At 45.9% G+C, this 20849-nt stretch overlaps 1 protein-coding gene across 1 annotated transcript; it reads right to left on the reverse strand.

The window, feature by feature from the left end:
- Nucleotides 1–897: 897 nt before the first annotated feature.
- LBH (LBH regulator of WNT signaling pathway) lies at nt 898–20117 on the reverse strand. Its single transcript, XM_083434329.1, has 3 exons — nt 19841–20117; nt 15889–15988; nt 898–3601 (listed from the first exon to the last, which is right to left on the reverse strand). Exons 1-3 carry the CDS (start codon nt 19864–19866, stop codon nt 3413–3415), a joined length of 315 nt encoding a protein of 104 aa, XP_083290455.1. The 5' UTR covers nt 19867–20117; the 3' UTR covers nt 898–3412.
- Between the last annotated feature and the right edge of the window lie 732 nt (nt 20118–20849).

Consider the following 20849-nt stretch of genomic DNA (forward strand, 5'->3'; position numbering starts at 1 on the left):
ATCTACACGCTGGGTGGCAACAGCTTTCTGGGGTTTCAGACAGGGGAGATTCCTAGCCCTACCTGGAGATACCAGGAACTGAACATGGGACCTTTGGCATGAGAAACAGATGCGGTAACACCGAGCTGCAATCCTTTTAAGCACAGATGTGCTGTATCTTTCCAAATGCTGGTCATTAGATGGGAGAGATTTGTACCAGAAGAATGCAGATTATTCTTGGGGAGAGCTAACAGATGCCTCGCCCCGTTTTCTAATGTGTTTAGCTAACAGGATCCTCCACCCCACAATTCAGAAAACATGGGAGGTTTTTCTGCTTTCTCATTTAATTCATTTGAATAACCCAAACTGATCAAGTGTTTTCCTGCTGTAGATTTGCAATACAGTACCATCCTGTGGCGCTGTGGGTTAAAGCCTCAGTGCCTAGGGCTTGCCGATTGAAAGGTCGGCGGTTCAAATCCCCGCGGCGGGGTGCGCTCCCGTTGTTCGGTCCCAGCGCCTGCCAACCTAGCAGTTAGAAAGCACTCCCGGGTGCAAGTAGATAAATAGGGACCGCTTACTAGCAGGAAGGTAAACGGCGTTTCCGTGTGCGGCTCTGGCTCGCCAGAGCAGCGATGTCACGCTGGCCACGTGACCCGGAAGTGTCTTCGGACAGCACTGGCCCCCGGCCTATAGAGTGAGATGGGCGCACAACCCTAGAGTCTGTCAAGACTGGCCTGTATGGGCAGGGGTACCTTTACCTTTACCATCCTCTTTAATGCTTGCACTCCAAGAACAGCACACTTGGGTTTGGATAGGGATTCATATATACATTTCAAACTGCTAGAGATCACCCACCCCCACCCTTCTTGGATTGTGGGAAAGGAAACGAAATAAGAGAGCAAACATGAATGCCAGAGGTTTGGAAAGCATTTTCAAACTTTATTTACAACTGTCACAGTGACAAAAGTAGTCTGAAAAAAATGCAAGCTTTTTTTCCCTGAGGCTCAAAAAAGAACTTTACAGAAATATAGAATGTAATATACAACAGGAGAAATTCAACTGGAGTGCTTTGTTCTTCAGACACATTCAAAAATGACAGAAATACAAGCAACAATTAAAAAAAAGAGAGGCGCAAAAAGGATATGCTAATATTTAAAGACAAACAGCATTTCCACTCTGATCTTTTAAGCATTAAGGATTTTTGCTCGTCTTGAGTGGTTTACATTTGACAGCTTCAAAACTTGGGACCAAAATCTGCAAACAAAACAAGAAATAACTTTTTGGAGATAAAACTAGGGAGTTCAGGCTGGTGTGCAGGTATCACAGCTCATTCTACTGAACAGCAAGACGAGAACAGATGTCCAGCATACAAGACCAAAAAACATCTGGATCCATTGGTTTTAAAGCAACCTTGGACTAGGAAATGATGCAAGACAGGTTTCAGCGATGACAAAACTGTTAACCAAGATAGGTAGTACATGTGTGACAAGTTCTTGGCTGCCAAAAGAATACAGAGGAACACCAACTACATCCCTATATTATGCTTAAAATAATAATAATAACAATAATAATAATAAAAAACACTCAGGCAACCTCACGCCCACATGTAACAATGACTCACAGCTGTTAAAAAGTTATTGCCATTATGTTGAAAACACAAGCAAGACAAAGACTGGGGGTGGGAGGGATTAATCCTGCTGATTTTAAACAAGCAAATTCCCTAACTCCTTACCAGCGTTTTTACTACTCATGAGGTATCAAATACAAATATATACACAAAGTCCCAACAGATTTCTTAAGAAAGAAGGAACGGAGGCGATAAACAAGGGACATGCGAGACTAGGGGTTGTTTTGAATATCTTGTTAAGGCCATGATGCGCGATTATTACATCTTTTTAGTGTCTCCAGCATTAAACATGGAAACGATTGGCTTTTCATTTCTCAAGAGTGGTCCTTTTATACGGTGAAGTCTCAGGAAGGACTTCCATCAAGTGGTCAAGACTTCTGCTTTCTTAGAAAGCAGCAAGTTTAGCTTATCCTGCAATTTGTTCTCCTAAGAGGATAGGTCGGACAAAAATAGCGGCAGCTGTTGCTAGGAATTTAGATCTTGGGAACAAGCTTCTGCCCATCAATAAAATCTCATAGATATGTTCAAAAAGCATATTATCTTCTCCAGAATACTGAGAGACCATAATACTTTTTTTCCCTTTTGAAGAGAAGACCCGCTTTCCTTCAATTATTACTTCTGTTAAAACTAACTTCAGATCATCTCCAAAGCTCTGTTAGGGTTCACTGCATCTGTTGGACAAAGTTAGATTATGCGCTGTCATAAAGTGAGCTCTTCATCCAGCTTTTGAAAATGGTTAAACTACACGCATCCCTTAATGCCGCTAGAAAAGCTGGCATCTCATACCCAACTAGATGTACTTCTACATGGGAGACTTAACAGCAGCTTTGGTGCCCGGAAAATAGTTTTATGGCAAAAATCTATTGAAGTTTTTGTTTTGTTTTTGAAAAAAAAACCAAACTCAACCTGTTTCGTTACCATGTGCAGGATAAACAAAGCTATTGCAGAAAAGTGGCAAAGGATCCTTTTGTAGAGTCATCAGCACTGTGCCAATGAAAAGAAGATTCACTGCTGCAAGATTTAAATGTAAGTCAGTCAAATACCTTTATCACGGTCACAAGATCCATTCGGGTTAGAATTTAAATGCATATTTTAAGAGGGGGCTGGGGGGGGGAGAAGGCGAAGATGGCTTTTGTCTGCGATGGGCTGGGCTAGCAAGTGCCAAACACCAACATTCCCAACAGGGTGTGCGACTTAGAGAGAAAAGATACTGAACGGGGTAACGTTATTGATCCATTGCTCCTCGATGATGTTCAGCAGGAAAGACCTGCCATACTCTACTGTCATCGGAGCATTTCAGTGGCATGTTATCATACCTCTCAACCCACAACACACACACATACACACCAAAAAACCAAAAACCAAAGCACTATAAGAAGGCAAAGTTTTGAGAGATGAATACTAGTCTCATGCTTTTATAGCCAGAGGCAGCTGCATTTTACACATCTGCAGTCATTTCTTCCACCCCACACACTTCAGAAAAAAAGCGTGTTTCCTGCCCGTCTGATCCTCCACCAAAGCGCCCGGCAATTTCACGGCTACCCCCAGATAACCTTAACAAAATTCAACAGCCATCTTGAGAAGAGCAGCCGTCCCCCTTCCACTACGGCACAACTGCCTTCCTTGCTTTCATTTGGAGATTGTCATGTCAAGCGCTTCAGTTCTCAATAGAGAATATGAAAAAACTAAGATCTTTTTGCAGGTGCAAAATTTGAATGTCTTTTGTAGAAAAAAAGACTTTTCAAAACAGTTGTGGTTCTCTTCCCCCCTCAAGATGACGTGGCATCTTAAGTCGTACAGAAGACTCTATTGCTCCTTGCTCTCTTTCTTTGCTTCGTCACAGTTTTCTTCCTCTTGTTCCTGGACCAGGAACTCCTCAGGCGGCCATCTTAGCTCTCCGCTCTCCACATCCCCTTCTGTTGGCTCAACTACAATGGAAGGGAGACGGTCCTTCAGCTTGCAATAACGATCGTAGTCTGAAGGGTCAGGGAAAATCTGAAAACAAAAAGATTTACAATAGTCAGCACTTCTGTAGTATTGTGTGAGGTATGCTTGACATTCTCATCTCTTTTTATCATAACTATGAGGTAGGCAGTGCCTTGGGTCCAGGGTTCCAACTGTGAGCATCATGGCTGAACAAGATTTTGAACCTAGGTCTGCCACATCAAAAACCAACCATCTGATCAGTAAACCACACAAATGATCTAAGGCAAGCTGATCTTTCCTGCAAGTGTTGTTTGGGTGAAACCTGGCTTCAAGCTATTGACTAGCTCGTAATGTGGCCAGCTGCAATGCATGTTCAGGCGTTTCAGTGAATACAATCATCTTCTTTTAACTTCCTCCCACATTGAACAGTTGAGATGGGGAAATTGCTGATGCCTACAAACGCGGGTAGCGCTGTGGGTAAAACCTCAGCGCCTAGGGCTTGCCGATCGCATGGTTGGTGGTTCGAATCCCTGTGGCGGGGTGCGCTCCCGTTGCTCGATCCCAGCGCCTGCCAACCTAGCAGTTCGAAAGCACCCCCGGGTGCAAGTAGATAAATAGGGACCGCTTACTAGCAGGGAGGTAAACGGCGTTTCCGTGTGCTGCGCTGGTGCTGGCTCGCCAGAGCAGCTTCGTCACGCTGGCCACGTGACCCGGAAGTGTCTCCGGACAGCGCTGCCCCTGGCCTCTTAAGTGAGATGGGCGCACAACCCTAGAGTCGGACACAGCTGGCCCGCACGGGCAGGGGTACCTTTACCTTTACAAATCAGTACCCAACCCTGATCTTAATTAGATTGAAATCCAACCTGTGTCCTACACAGAGCTTGTCTGAAATATTCCAATACGTACAAGATGTACATTATGACTGAATGGATGCCACTGAAAAACATTTGTGTTCTTGGTAATATGGAATAGTATCAAAGTTCTGATGGTCTCATGGAAACATGCGTGTTCATGACTTTTGACTACAGCTTCCAGTGATGATTTGCATGTGTGAACACACCCCAAATCACAGTTTTTAAAACATTTTCTAATTTTTAAAGCCTTTGTTTAATGATTTGTTGCTCATATGGAATGGTTAATATTGCATTCAAATACAGAACTAAGCTATCCCGAACTGGGCTGATGCAATTTAGAGGCTGCCTCTGACCAAACTGTATTAGTATAGCCCCAAAACAGGTTTTCTGGTGAAGGACCAGCTTGCATGGGGTGCCCCTTCTCTTGAACGCACCTAGCGAAAGCAGCTCTACATTGGGCCCTAAACAGATACGCAAGCTAGTGGTACTTTTCAATACAATTTTTGGTTCCTGAAATTCGTTCCGATTGTGCAAATAAAACATCACAGATACAATTCTACAATATATGTTGTTTGTGTGTGAAAACAGGCAAGATCCCAGAATCCCAGGCATGCACTTCCAGATGGGGGAAGATGTCAGGTGTCATCCTGGCCCCCAGGCATCTTCGTCGTAAGTGACCGATAGCCAGGTGCAAAATGCGCCTGGCAAATTTTCGAATGCTGACTCTAAAGCTTCCAGAAGAATCTTAAGAACACCTAGCGACCAAGTAGTGTGAAAAGTTCACCACTCAACTCTGGTACTTGTCACAAGCTCAAGAATACAGAGTATTCCCATCTGCTCTTGCCGCCTGCATGTGTGTTTGCACAAGAGACTGGTCCACACAGCTCCCCCATGCATTATTTCAGCAGGTAGTAGGGATAGTCTGAGGCCTCTAACATCTACAAGTAGGAATACAAGCTAGGAATAAGTTTTCCTTCTAAGCAGTTTGTGCCACCCTCCTTTTCAATGTGTTGCATTCTTGCCCGTGGCCAGTCCCATGATGAACACCAGTCTTTCCAGCTGTGCTACACGGAAACTGATCCAACTTTCCTCTGCTCCAGTTAGTATTTCCCAGATGTTGAGGCAATTTGCCTCATCCCGCAACACAACAGAACCGTACCCGTTTCTTTTCCTTCAGAACAAACCTGTTCTACTCTTCCTCATCGCAGGCCTTCAGGGCTTTCTATTTTTCATATCTATGCAATGGCAACTGAAAATACAAGACCTCACTTGGTTCTTTCCCCTTGGATCCTGCTGCCTGTTATCATCAGAGGCTGCAGAAGAATAGTCAAGGTACAAGGAAAGTGGAAGGTGGACTTCCTAAGCTGAATGACCTGTTTGCTGCTCCCAGAGGCAGCCAGTCTGCAATTTGGAGGAGGTATTTGGCTTGGGTACCATCAGGCTGATGGGGGATGCAGGCCAACAACAAGATTCCTACCTGTGGCCTAAGACAAAGGAGGCTAAGAGCCCCCCTTTTCTTCATCGCACAAGGAAGCTAGCCAATTACAAAACTTCAGGACTCCTGGGGAGAAAGCAGCAGACTCTGGGCTGCGAAATGAAGAGCGCCAGCCTGCAGTCAAAGTCCTAGGAAGATAGAAAGCTGCCCAGTCAGACAAGAGCTTAGTATCGGTAGCAGCTCTCCTACTCCTACCTGGAGATGGTGGGGATTCACTTGAAGACACAGTTGTTTGCCTCCATCAGTGAGCCAGGCACCACAGCTGATACAGCTCCAAGGGGGCTTTCCCAGTGCTCTATCAAGCTGTGCTGTGTGGAATCAGTCAAGTTTTTGCAGCCTACTGACACAGTGCTTCTGAGTATGCACCCAGCAATGTGCTTCCAAACTACTTGCCATCACATAACACTTTGTCTGAGGGATTTTCTGTGGCTGCCAATCCAGGCCACATTCAAGGTTTTGCTATTAGACCCTATAGAACTCAGGACCAGGTTACTTGAGGGCCCACCTTATCCCTTGTGTACCCAGTAGGTCCTCGCATTCTACAGGAAATTCGCCTTCAAGTCCCCAAATTATCAGAAGCTCCCTCGACAGAAACTCCAGGCAGGGCCTTTGGCAAGGCTGCCTTCCTGTGGGGCTTAAGACAGGTGCCCACTACCTGCATTTTGCAGAATTGAAGGCACTTTTGTGTTGACAAGCTTTTCTGCATAAAAAGGTTTACTCCTGGTATTCATGTTCCATGGTTTTTAAGCCTATAGCCAGCTGTTTCTGGTACTGTTTTCAAGAATTAGTCTTAACCATTTCCATAGTGTGTTTGTAAATCACCTTGACACACTTGTGAAAGATTCATAAATAATAAAATTGTGCAGCTGCACAGCACAGATGGGGAATCTGTGGTCTTTCAGATGTGGTTGGGCTCCAGCTCCTAGGGGCGCCAGCCAACATGGACAGTGGTCAGGAGTGATGGGAATCATAGTCCAGCAACACCAGGAGGTCCCCACCCCCACTTTAGAAAATCTTCCCCCATACACAAGACAGTTTGTGTCTTGTGGATCATGAAGGACTTTCAATATTAACTGACTGCAGTCTTAAAATTCGGCAAAGAGCTTTGGCACTGATTTAGCGCATCCATGGGGGAAAACAAACGTATTCCAAGCTGATGCTTATAGTTAACAGCAGTGCAGGAAACACCAGAGTAATAAGCATTCACTGTCATGTTAGGTACATTAGGTCAAGCCAGAATAGCTGTTTTGGAAATAAACTGTCTGCTTCCGCCCACCCCCTTGAAAACTAAGGAATAAATGATTTCCTTAAATAAACATCCCTCAAACGTGTTGTGCTTAGTGTGCTTTTCCTCCCTCCTTTTTAAATAGAATGAACTATCTTATCTCCAAGCAGCTGCAATAGAGGAGGTTGGGATTTTTCCACTAACTCATGCTTTTTTAAAAATAATCAAGGCAGCATAAAAATGAGTTGTTGCAATTACACTCAAGGATTAGGGATGGCCCAATGGAAAATAAGTGAAGTCACATTTCCCAGCACATGACAGACAAGGAAACGAGACAAGGTTGTCTGTGGGAACAAAGGAACAAGAGAGAGGCTTTGCATGAGGACACTTTTATCCACATCCACGAGATGCTATCTGCTCTCTCCTCTTTACACAAGAGGTAGATTTCCATCCCTGGGGACTCAGGCACACTTACAGCTGTCCCAATACACAACAGCCTCTTGGGCTATCAAGGAAACCAATCAGAGAATAAATGCAAGCCAGTGACTGAATAGCAGCCTGGCAAGGGAGACTTTCCCATGATATCAGTAGAGAAACAATGTGCTCGGATCCTTTGGAATGCCAGAGGTGAAAGAGTATCTCAGGGCGGGATCCTGCTACTGAGCACAGCCTTGCATATAAGTGCTAGCCTGGTAGCCACAGGCACCCATAAATTGCATGCAGGTGTGTGAATGGAATTCTGTGAAGGCGAGTGAGCATGCTGAAGGAGGAGAAAGAGGAGGCCTTCATCCCTCCACTGCACCCAGCATAGAAACCAAGCAGGCTTCTAAAAGAGGGGAACCCCCCTCCCACTTGGTGCCCAGCATAGAAATGCAACTTTTGACTCTCCTCTGTCAGGCCAGTAAAAATGCTGCAGCATGTTAACTTTTCTGGGCTTATTTACAAGGCTAGCTGAGCAGATCCTTGAACTCAAAGCCTGCATTCATGCTATCCATTTCAGGTTTGCATCACAGATATTTACATAGCATGTGGGACTTGGTGTGCAAATATTTATTTGGTGTAGAAGCCAGATTATCTATGTTCAGGCTGTATTCTTTACAGGCCAAACTGCATTTGGAGTTAACCAGGGATAGAATTATGAGCCTAAGCAGTTTCTTTGATGGCCACAGCTTTCCACCCAGCTTGGGGTCTCCAGCTGTTTTTGGACTACAACTCCCATCATCCCTATCTAGCAAGGCCAGTGGTCAAAGACGGGAACTGTAGTCCAAAACCAGCTGGAGACCCAAGTTTGGGAATCACTGAAGTAAGCCACAGAGGACAGAAGCAGCAACGCTAGAAATAAAGACGAGATGGGCAACACCTTTGCGGTGCCCCAACTCTGAGCTTCCAGCAACCCCTGACTTGCCACTGGAGATTGCATGGGGTGCAGAAGGACCTTTGAGCTCATCTAGCAAGGAAATCCTTAAGCCATGAAAGTCATTTGATTGCAAATGAACAGCCAGCCGCTACAAACTAGGAGCCAGTTGAAGCAAAAGAAGATTCCTTTCCTGAACTGCATTTCAGGTCGTTTTTCATTTTCTTCGACACAACACAGAAACAAGGCATTTCGGTAACAGACGCCCACCTGGGACTTTTACTGTGCTCTTGTGACAGTTGCCAAAAACAGCTCCCACAGATGGTAGCTAGGATCATATAGGGTTACACTGGTCAAGCACATCGTACTTCCATGTCTGCTCAGTCACCCTTCTCACTTATGTATATGTTTCATTTATATCCTACCATCTTTTCCCAGAAGCTCAAGGTGGCATAAAGGTGTTCTCATTGAATCCCTACTATAACTCTGTGAGCTAGGTAAGCAATGACTGGCCCCAAGTGAGTCGCATGGCCGAGTGGAGATTTGAACCCTGGTCTCCCAAGCCCCAGTTTGATACTCTAACCATTAAACCACCCAGAACTATCTACACATGAGTAAAGCACCAATAAGGACAGAGGAAATGTTTCTTGGGTATCTTATTGCTGCGGTGATCAACAAATGGAACTCAATATGTAGAAAACCATTTCGCATCTCAAAAACAGTAGCAGAATGACTTTTGAAAAGTTTATTTAGAAGATTTCAACCAAGCATTAGGAATATATGACGTTAAGAGCTATTTGACAGTGGAATGGGCTACTCCAGAAGGTGGCAAACTCTCATTCGCTGGAAGTTTTTAAACAAATTAGGTGGCTATCTTTCAGGGATTCTTTGCCTGTTAATCCTGCATTGCTAGGGTCTGGACTAGATGGCCCCTGAGGGTCCCTGACAACTTCACAGTTCTCTGATTCAGTTATTTATATCCTGCTTTTCAGGTACAAGAGCACTCCAAGCAGTTAGCTACCTAGCCAAAGACTGAAAAGATCTTCATTGATGGAACAACAGTTTACTTTGGCCTAAAACTCAACTCAGGCAAACACAAAACTACTTTATTTTCTTGCCCAATGCCTCAAAATCAAACTGAAATTGAAGCTCTAAACTTGAAGATCATCTGCTTCTTCTGTGCCAGGTGACACCCTCCTCTCCCCCAGCCCCACCCCCCTGCCGCTTCCTCTAGAGTTGACTGAACTTGGCACCAAGAGTGGAAAATGTTTTAACAACCACAAAAAGGCTTGCAGTACGCGAGCTTGCTCGAGTACAAACCAAAAGAGCTCAGCTGCAGTGCAAAACTGCACTGCAAGGAAACAAGCTATGCTAATAAGGAATCCAAAACAACCGGAGAGAATTTAAAAGGCATCTAACGAACTGCACCACCGACTTCATTGTCTGTGTAACCAGCAAGTCCTACAGCAGGGCAGCACGGCAGTGCATTTTGCACAGCCGTGACAGGGGTAGGGAACCTGTGACCGCCCAGAGCAGGCACAGGCAAACTCCAGCCCTCCAGATGTTTGGGACTACAATTCCCATCATCCCTAGCTAACAGGACCAGAAGTCAGGGATGATGGGAATTGTAGTCCCAAACATCTGGAGGGCAGGAGTTTGCCTATGCCTGGTCCAGAGGCTGTCGGACCACAACTCCCATCAACCCCAGCCAGCATGGGCAGCTGTCAAGGATGATGGGGTTGTAGTCCAACCAGGTTTTGAGGCCCACAGGATTCCCATTCCTAAATGCTGGCAGTACAGCTGGGGTCCCAACATCAGGCCTATGATCCGCCAAGCCAAATGCAGCAGCCCATCAGAGCTTGGAGAAAAAGCTTGAGATTTTGCCACTTGGCTGAGATGGCAAGCACATGGTGGTTATCAAGCACTTGGCAGGTGAAAGGTTTTGGCATGTTGGATCCCTAGTTGTGCAAGCCAGCCTTACACACCATTTAGAAACAGCCACGAGGCCAACCCAAGGAATGTACTGCTTCCAAACAAATGTACCATGCCATCCAGCCAGCGTGTCCATCCCAGGGCTACTTCCACATTTAAGGAATGCTCTTGCTCCTTGCACAGCACACAGGAGAGGAATCACTCCAACATGCTCTGCAAAACAGGAAATTATTTTGGGGCACGACTGCTGCTTATGCAATCACCACCCTTAATGGCTGCTCCAAACCACCACTTGGGTCGCTTGTGCCATCAGCCGGTCTTGAATGCTCATTCCCTGCAGAGTCAGTGGATTTAGTTAACCAGCTGTTCAAGGCAATCTGAGCACAAAAAGCAGAACACTTGCCTCCAAAGTTAGTCATATTGTTTGCCGGGCACAGCTGACACAACTTGAGATTTCTTTCAATGGCCCTTAGTTCAAATTCCATTCCAGCAGGATTTTTTTTTTAAAAAAAGTTTGAAGTCAAGGCATTGTTTTGACAGCAGGCTAGTAAAATGATTAATTTAGTTCTTAACCAGCCTCAGTTTCAGACAGTTATTAGCTCTGCAGTCAAATGACATTAACAGAGTGAACATGCAAAGTGGTGATTAAGCATTTCCAAGGAGTAAGAAAGCACAACACAGTCGAAGGGGGAGGCAGACTCAGAAGACCAAACTAGGCTGCTCAACGTTCAACAGGCTTAAAACAAACCAAGCCTTCGTCTGGACATCACTCCATTTAGTGGATGACATAGTTAGAAGACTTGCGGTTTTATTATTCTTGCAGGAATTAGGGGACATCTCAAATCATCCCAAAAAATTGACGTTCCCATTTGCCACTCTCTCAGATGCATTCTGAGGCATGATCAAAGCTCAAGGGAGTGCAAATACCCTACCAACGATCCACCCTCGTAAACAAAGAAGGCAGAAGGTCAGTACACTTCCTGGAACCCCATGTTTACTTGCTACTTATTTTGCAGGAGGGCTGGGGATTCTTTTAAATAGACAATAGACCTACTCATGTTTTTGTCCCAAACATTGGGGTTTCTCGTGCAGCAACCGTGGGCAATGTGTGGCTGTTGGAAGGAGACTTGAGGGGTAAAAGCACAGCGCTGCTCCACATAAGCACCATTATGCCCTATGTGCAGGTAATGTGCAAAAATGGTTAATGAAGTGGTCAACTGTGCAGCTAGACTGACACCTTTACTCCTTTTTCCTGGTGGTAGTAGACCCTGTTAATCCAGACTGCCATTAGGCGGCCACTGCATATTTGCATGTTCCCCAGTTTAAAAACCACCCCTGAATTTAGAAAGACAGCATGTTTGGAAGAAAGCTGTGCCAAACCCTTCTCCCCAATACCATGACAGAAAGAGAGGCAGGATATAAATGGGAGAAAATTACTACAAGCACTAATTGCCACAAGCCATTTCAATGGAATTGGCCAGAGATGCTGCATATACGTTTTTTTTAAAAAGGTACAAGTACAGCAATATTTGGGTCCTTCTGGTTTATGGGCACACAAGATACGGATTTCAGCAAGTCTGGATTAATAGGAAGCTTAAGAGTAAATGGTCAATGTTGGTGCTTCCACAAATAAACTGGGATAGCAAAAACAGGAAGGACACTACACCTCTCTTACAGAAACAAAAGAAAAATCAGCATTCCTGCATTTGGAAACAGGAATTATTGCTTTACCGCAATGGGAAGCCAATGGGATGCCTTGCAGGTGTGTCATTGGCCCCCAACTCCCATCAGCTTCAGCCAATGGTCTGATAGGAGGGAGGGTCACAGGGCTCACCATCCCATCTGTTACCCAAAAGAGAAAGAATCTCCACTTCTATTTCAGTGAGTGGGAGAACATGTGACTTTCTAGTTTACTAAACAGAGAAACCAGCAAGAACCTTACAGCAATCTTTAGAATTGCAGTGAAAACGTCCCAAAAAGTTTTGAGCAGAGTTTCTGAGTTGAAAAATGCAAAAAAAAAAAACCCACCAAAAACAGCCCAGGAGAAACCAAAGTCTTTAAAAATGGGAAAGGAAAAGTGTAAATTTGTCAATGTCTGTATGTGGGACATTGTGAGAAGTCATAGTTAGCAATGCAGAGACTGCACAAAGTCAAGTGCGGAAACTGAAGGCACAGATGTCCCAACGGGAGATTTAGCTACTCCCTGGGGACACTGCAGCACGCAAGCTGGGAGTGGGGTTGAGTATATCAGCGGCCATGTGGTCCTATTCTGACCCAGTTCAACATAGCCACTGGCAGCCAAACAGCACTTGAGAACTTAAGCACTGTACATGTTGGCACTGGAAAGGTGCCACCAATTACAGAGGTTTGAGCCATCTGGATATGCCCCAAGGTACATATTGACCCTCCAAATAGATTATCAAAGACTGAGGACTTAACACAGCTGCCAGGAAAAGATGAGAGCAGGTTCTCGTTTCGTCCACATGCAAACTTTGGCCATAACCCTCAAAAAAACCACCAGCCCTCCCCAACCTCATGCCTTTCAGGTGGTTGTTGGGACTACAACTCCCACCTGCCCTAGCTGGAATGGTTCTCCAGCCACCATCTGGACGGCACCAACTTGGAGAAGGCCAGTCAAAGCCATTTAATCTTAAGTAACTTAGTAGGGGATTTTCGCTTTTGACTTCTTGGTGAGCGGAGAAGGTAGGCTGGAGAAAATGCAGGCCTACCATTTTCCAGGGGGCAGCTTATCATAGTGACTTTATTCATTCATACATAAGTTTTAGGCTCTACCCTTCATCCCCCACTTATAAATTAAAAGGCAGAAAATGTAAATACAGTTCTATGGATATTTAAAACTGAAAACCAAATTAGAGCCAGGTAAAAGAATGAGGGAGGCTAGCAAAGAGGGTATTAGGACCTCCCTTCACCCCTCAGAACAATATACCACCTGCAAGCTGCCCTGGGAATTCATTCTGAATGAATTCTTTTTATATCATTTAAGTATTTTACTTCCAAATAAACAATTCAGGAAAGGGGTAGAGCAACTGCTTTGAGTGCAGAAGGGCCCATGTTTCAGTCCCTGGTGTTTTCCGGCAGGGCTGGGAAGGACCTGTTGTCTGAAACCCTGGAGAGCAACTGCGGGTCCAAACTAGGTCTGATTCTGACTCGGCAAAAGGCAGCTTCCTAAGCTACTTTTAAGCTGCCCTGAGAATATTTGCGTCTTTAAAAGCAGACTATACAGAAATAAAATGCAAGGACAAAAACATGCCTGTTTAAAAACAGAATTTAGAAGTTCCTGGGCAAACAAAAAGTTCTATGCCTAGTGCCAAAAAGGCCCGGGTTGGTGCCAGGTGAGCCTCCCTGGACAGGGCATTCCTAAGATTTCTGTTAGCAACTGGCATGCCAGAAGCCTACATGTCCACTGTGGCAATCTCCACTCCGAGTGCTGCTACTCCAAATGTAATGGTAACTCCAAAGCCCCGGGACAACAGGTGCTTCGTCCAACAGCTACTTCCTGTTTTGCTTTTGGGTTTGCAGCTGTCATTCCGGGGAATGATGACATCTGCAATTGCCCTATGCAATGTAAATATTTGTTTCTTGGTTGTAACCTTTTTTTGCTTCTTTTTTACAATGAGCGGGACAATGCTCCCCTCCCCCACAAAAAAAACCCAACATCATGTTGGGAGGATTATAATTCAAGCACTCAAAGCCTGTCTAGTTTCTTCATTAGAATCCCAACATGTGAAAAGATAATAGCAACAAAACTCCGAAATGCTGTAAAGTGGGGAACCTTTGGCCCTCCAGATGTTGCTGAACTAAAACGCCCATCATCACTGATCGCTGGCCATGCTTGCTGGGGCTGATGGGAGTTGCAGTTTATCAACATCTGGAGGGCCAAGATTCTCAATGCCTGCTGTAATGCTGCCGCTTGGCTCCTCTTACAATGAAGAAAAATTGCCCTTGACCTAAGGAGGGTGCTGAGTCATCATTCCTAGCAAGCATCACATGGCAACCCATATCCAATGCCACTTTTAAGCTCATCTGTATCATCAGCGGGTTCACATCTGGCTTCTCCTTCATGTCCAGCTGACGGGTGAGCTTGGAAAGAGTCCAAGTTTGCCCTTATGCAAAACCAAAGGGATGCTAAAATAAGTAAATGCAAGCAATGTTCCAATGTGGCTTTTCTTACACTCAGTACTGCCAGCAGCCCATGTTTCTGTTTGCTTGTTTGTTTGCAAAGCTGTAGGCAGTTAAGTAGGATAAGCACAGACAGTGGTTTAGACACCCTGAAAGAATCCAAAAGGGTCTAGCCATAGCATGTGTGTAACCAAAGCAAGCATTTGTAACATTTGTTGTGACTTCCAATTATCATTTTAGTTGGTGGGTTTTGCAAACACACCATAAATGAGATCTCTGTGATATTATGTGACTCATCACCATTGCTCCTCAGCCTCATTGTGAACAGTTTGCCTTCTGGCACTGGCAAGTTTAAAATCTAGCTTGATGCATCAAAAACAAAGCAAGTAGGGTGTCTGTACTGTGACAAGACCTTCCCAGATTTCTCTTACAAAATTAAGGTAAACCTTGCTGCGTTTCATGTCGTGGCCTTGCAAGACATACGTGTTAAAATCAGATGCTGCCTAAGTAGTGTGTTCAAGTGTGAGCTGCCAGAAGAGTGGATCATTTAGATCAGGCACCCCCAAACTCAGCCCTCCAGCTGTTTTGGGAATACAACTCCCATCATCCCTAGCTAACAGGACCAGTGGTCAGGGATGATGGGAATTGTAGTCCCAAAACAGCTGGGAGGGCGAGTTTGCCTATGCCTGGACTAGGTCTTCCCACTAGGAGCAGGTGGCGCTGTGGTCTAAACCACTGAGCCTCTTGGGCTTGCTAATCAGAAGGTTAGTTGGTTTGAATCCACACTACGGGGTGAACTCCTATTGCTCTGTCTCAGTTCCTGCCAACCTAGCAGTTTGAAAGCACACCAGTGCAAGTAGATAAATAGGTACCGCTGCGGCAGGAAGGTAAACAGCATTTCTGTGTGCTCTGGCTCCCACCATGGTGTTCCATTGTGCCAGAAGCGGCTTGGGGATGCCTGATTTAGATGAAAACTTGAGACAACTAACTTAACATAGATAATAGGACATGAATTGTGTGAAAAGGTGCCACAGTGCAGTGGAGAGCTGAGCACTGTGCTTAAACTCCATTCATTTCAATGCAATCTAAGCATTCTGTAACCTGTGTTGGATTAAGATCTTAGGTGTAGTGACTTTGTTCCAGGCTGCCCAAAGTGTTACTTGAGCCTCAAACGTTTTACTTCCACCCCAGCCAAGTGTTCCACATCCCTAGCTTGAAAATAAGTCAATGAGGTTTTACTCCTAAGTAAGCATGCAGAGAATCAGGCTGGTAGGTCAGCCTGTTGAAAAGGCATCACCATCTACTCCCAACAGATTCTGCTGGTTAACAGTGTTCTATGAAGCGGAGGAAACATACCTGGTATGACAGGCCATCCTTGCGGGGACTTAAGCCAATCTCGTCCATAGATGGAGCGCTCATCACCTCAGTCATGTCAGCTGATCTCAGATAATCAGAGCTGGAAACAGAGGCAGAAAGAGAGAGAGCTTCAGCTGTTGAGAGTTCCATGAAATGTGCACAATCACTGGACCAAGTGGAATTATTACTAAGGCTTCATGTTGTTGAAGAAACGTTCAGATGTTGATCAACATGGTAAAGCCTTTCAACCTTTCCAGTTTAGGAAAGGGCCTTGGTTAATTTTATATATATTTTTTAACAGAATGGAACACTCCAAGCCACTTAGGGCCTCTCGACTCCTTTGATTTCAAAGTTCAACCCCTCACTCAAAGGAAGATCTTGTACAAGTTTTAGCCAAGTTTAGAACAACAGCTGGAATCAGCAGTCAACTCTTTACAGACTTGGGGTCTTTTATCCAGACAACACTGAACAAGTCCTGTTCTTTCCCACTCTGTTATTCTCCTTACATAGACCTTTAAAAAATTAATGTTACTGTTAGGAAAGCGACCAGCCATAAGGATGGAGCACACAATTCAGTTGTGGGTCCTAACCCACCTAGCTTAAGGCCAAACCCCTCCTAGAAACAAGTCAATCTGAGACTTTCTAATGCCTACCCCAACCCTGTGTTGAAAGCCTATCAATTCCATAACCTCCTCAAAACAATGGTAAAAAACCTTGTCAAATGGAGCACTTATGCAGCTCCAAAGGCTTTAATTCTGATTAATTCTGTAACTTTGGTTTCAGGAACTGCCACGCCGGGGGTTAAAGATGCACTCATATTTTCCTGTATAATGAATTCTGAAAGCAAAAGTAGATTTGCATACACATCCAGTAACTTCTGCATTTTGGTGTGTGCTTAACCATTTTCAATTTCCAGGCACAGCACTTTATAAAGCTTGCCTGCATCCATTCATGTTGCCATAAAAGAACTGTGTTGCAGTTTGGAAGCTGCTCTGAATCAGCTTCAGACGTACCCCAGATAATAAAATGCAATGGCACTATAAAATAGCAACAGAAATGCTTGCCCACTAGTGCTCAATCTTTGGTGGACACAGCAGGAGGGAGTGCTCTTCACTGTGCATAATTTATACCCTTGCCAAGTGGCAACAGCTCTTATAGATTCATACAGAATACCAAGTTTAAGCTTTGACACATATGCATAATACAAAATGCAAACAGCTCATGCTAGGAAATCAGTTGTGCAGATAACAGATATGTGTACTTATTAGTGACATCAATGCATACAGCACCCATATATAGTATAGCTACAATACTAAAAACAGAGGTCTCTGCTCCAAGGAGCATACAGTCTGACAAGGCCACAGAGAGAAGTCATTGAAAGAGCCTCCCTGACGCAAATCAACTTATTTGCTGCTGCTGTATCTTAGCTCTATGCATAAGTGAGAGCTACATCAAGATCAGCTCAACTCTATCTCCAGGACTAGACAAACAGGGAGGAAACTAATCTGCTCATTTACCCACCTTGCTGTGGCCCTCCTGCCCTCTATATTGGGGTCTATGGACTATCTCTTTACAGTGCGTCTAGAAAAAGGAAGTGAAACTGGACTTTGCTCTGTAAAATGCTTTAAGTAAGTGCAGAGACAACCAGCTGCTTAGGAATTCCCTGCTAGAGTTATTCAAAGGTTACTAAAGCCAAGGAGTGGGTTGTAGCCTGCTGAACTCTATATAGTCTACTTTGCAAGAAAACCTGAATATAAAAATAACAGCAACCAGCTGAGGTCAAGTAAACAGCTACCTCCTTTTTTCAATTTCAAGCTGAGGAGAAGAGAAAAGCTGAGGCTTAGCAGGAAATTAGCTTGCTGGGTAACTGCATGCTGGTCAGCAGTTTGCTTGCCCCACCGGCTAACAGCTGGATGGTGTACAACCCAAACTGTGCTATCTGGCAAGTATAACTGACTATTAAGCATCAGAAGTGCCCCACCAAGCAAGAGCATGGTTTCCAGACAAAAATACACTAGGGAGGCAAAGCACACTACTTGCCAAACATCTCCACACAGCTTGCAGGTCTAGAGAGCGGAGTTTGCTTTAGTGCCATTCTCCCCTCATTTGCTCTTCAGAAAGCTGTGCAACCTTTGCAAAAAAAAACCCAACAACTCACTTGCTTCATCCCTGCCAGTTCTATTAAAACCATTCAGGAATTTACCACAGGTAGAGCATCCCTTGTGCCAAGGGATATTCATACTGCTTTTGGTATTCATCATGAGAGGCATCCAGTGTTTTCATATTTGTGTGTGGTGTATGTGTTTGCGAGGCCACAGAATCCGATTCTGAATTGCCATCTAGTTTTCAAGCCCATCTCTGTGCCAGAAAAGCACAATTCCCTGAAGGCTGCCTCGCAGATGCCTGACCAGCCTTTCTCTGAAAGCAGCCCAAGGAAGATGGTTACACAACTTCTCTGGGCAGCTCACGCCTTTCCTAGCAGTTACAAGGCTGTAGAGAATACAGCGGAAAGACGCAAATACGTAAGGGTAGATTCAGGCGGGCTAAAATGCACCACCTCAAGGCATCATTTGAATGCAACCCCATCATCACAGCCTCAAGCAAAAATTCCAGGAGTTCTTCAGAGCCACAGTTCTGCCCTGGAACCATTTTCCAAGCTCAGGTCCCTAAGACAATGAATAACAATTTACAGAGAGCTTCTGGACATATGCAGAGTGACCTTCCAGCACTACTAAACACAGCCAGCTCAACACATCTGGGATTAAGGGTCAAGGCTTCCGATTTGTCTACCGTCCTTACACCACCTTTAGATATTAGCCCCTGGCAAAATCTGTTTCCCCGTAATCCTGCACCCATCCGGAGGGGTGTGTGGGTTACTTGCCAAGCCAAGAGCGGCTGCTGCGGCGACTACCCCCCGCCCCTGGTCAGCAGCCGGCTGCTCGGATCACTACTGCCTTTGTTGCAGGCTTGCAGAGAGGCAGCTGCCCAGCAGCAAACTTCCTCACGCGATTAAGTTTCCCCTTCGGGTTGCAGGACTGCGCCCCTCCACACTCTCGGGTGATATTTTGTTTGGGGCCGGGGGGGGGGTGTTGTCTTTGCAGATCGAACATCAAAGCTGACAAGCGACTTTTCAAACACAGACAGTCGCTATTTAGCCGTCATTACTGAGCCCCCGCCCCCCAAATGCCCCTCTAAAATCCGTTGCTCGGGGTGCAGCGTCTGCAAAGCCCTGGCTGCAGAGCAAGCGCTCTAAGCGAGCGAGCAGCGCCCATTCAAGATGATCAAGCGAAGAGCAGCAGCGGCGGCTGCCGCCTCGCCGTGCAAACTGCCGCCGCCGCCGCCTCCTGTTGCAGCAACCCCAGCTCCGCCGAGCCGCTTCGCCCGGCGGGGTGAAATGGAGGACAAACGCCGAATGAATAACCGCTTAACCGGCGCCCTCTCTCCCCCCGCCCCCAGCAGCAGAGCGTGCACCGACTGCTAAAGAGGCTTCGCATTCAAAACGGCGTAGCTGCACCGCCGAGCAATAGCGAGCTGCAACCCCTGGCGCGTTTACTCGGGCGAAAGCTCCGTGCAACTTGGCGGGACTTGCTTCCGTGTAAAGCGTGCTGCAGTCGGGCTGCAGCGGGCTTTGCTTTTTTTTGAATGGGGGGCGGGCGGGCGGTTGGCAGAATTAGACCCAGGCTGCCTTTTCCCAAGTCTCCAGGTTTCTGGCCAGGATCTTGACCTAAGCTTCCCCGAAGCCTCTTCCACCGAGCGTCTCCTTTTGTTCCTCGCCGATCCCCTGCACAACCTTGAACTTGCTTCTCTCAAGTTCCCAAGTCTGACTAGTTGGGTTTCTCGAGCCTTCCTGGAAAAAGTTGATCCCCCTCTCCCCAGCCTGCAACCCGGATCTCGTAATCTACATTTGCGACCCACGAGTACAGTAGCAAAGACAAGCAACCGAGGTACTCACCAGTGAATGGGGAAAAATACAGACATGAAGTCTTAACAAAGAGGCTGACCCAACGTCCTTTGTATCTGAGCACAGGGGGGCAGAGCCGGAAAGGAGGAACGGGCTGGCCTCGCTAAGGAAGAGCGGCCACCACCAGACGATTTGCACCGAGGGGAAAGCGCCCGCTTGGACAAGGAAGGGGGCAGGAACAGCTGAGCAGCGCTGGTAACCCGCGCGCACAAGAGGAAACTACGCTCGACTTTCTCTGCAAGGCTGACTCGCGCAAAGAAAGTGGGCAGCTCCTTTTATAGACGAGGGAGGCGTGCCTCGGCCCGCAAGGCCCGCCCACCCGCTCCGATGATGTCACCAAAATCATGAATGGTTTCTTGCGCTCAGCCTGTAGCAAAGCCACGTCTCGGAAGAAAGGAGCGGGATGCCGAGCTCTCCTATTGGCTGGCTCCTATGGCATCATCTTCGGCACGAGCGCGCCTTGCTGCTGATGTCTGTTGTTACCTAACCCACATCGCAGTCAATCAAGCCAAGTTTGGGTATATGTAAAACCACTCCTTTAGCTTTTCTTCCTGGGTTGCATGGCTGTGGGCACGCACTTGCCACCCCCCCACCGCCTCCCTTAAAAAATAAAATGATAGCTCCGCTGAGAAATGAAGCGTTTCCGAAGAGGTCAGAGAATCTGCCAACGCAAGAGTTCTTAAGTAGGATGCAGTTGCTAAGAAAATAGCCGAGAGGTTCATTTAAGGTAGCTTTTCATTCATAACAATGGGGGCGACAAACACGGTGTGTCTGTCTTCACTGCGCTTGGAAAGGCAGCCGCTTCGCCAGCACAGAAGTGAAATCTAGCTATGCGTTCTAGCTACACCTACTGTCCGGTTATAATTATTTTCAACAATGACAATGGGCGAAGGATTTGAACAGCAACCAGCTGGAAATACGCAAGTGATATTACCCTTTCGCCTCGAACTGTGTAGTAAGGAGTGGGAGTGAAAAGATGGCTGCTATTTTTGGTTTTCCT

The sequence above is a fragment of the Podarcis tiliguerta genome, assembly GCF_965153285.1.
Source record: "Podarcis tiliguerta genome assembly, chromosome: 3".
In the NCBI taxonomy this organism is placed as follows: Eukaryota; Metazoa; Chordata; class Lepidosauria; order Squamata; family Lacertidae; genus Podarcis; species Podarcis tiliguerta.

Bases quoted from the DNA above. Each gene is read 5' to 3' on its own strand.
- LBH (XM_083434329.1), bottom strand. From the start codon at position 19,866: ATGTCTGTATTTTTCCCCATTCACTG. The intron at 15,989-19,840 runs GTGAGTACCTCG...CTCTGTTTCCAG, and splicing joins GTATTTTTCCCCATTCACTG to CTCTGATTATCTGAGATCAG. The intron at 3,602-15,888 runs GTATGTTTCCTC...TTTTGTTTTCAG, and splicing joins AGGATGGCCTGTCATACCAG to ATTTTCCCTGACCCTTCAGA.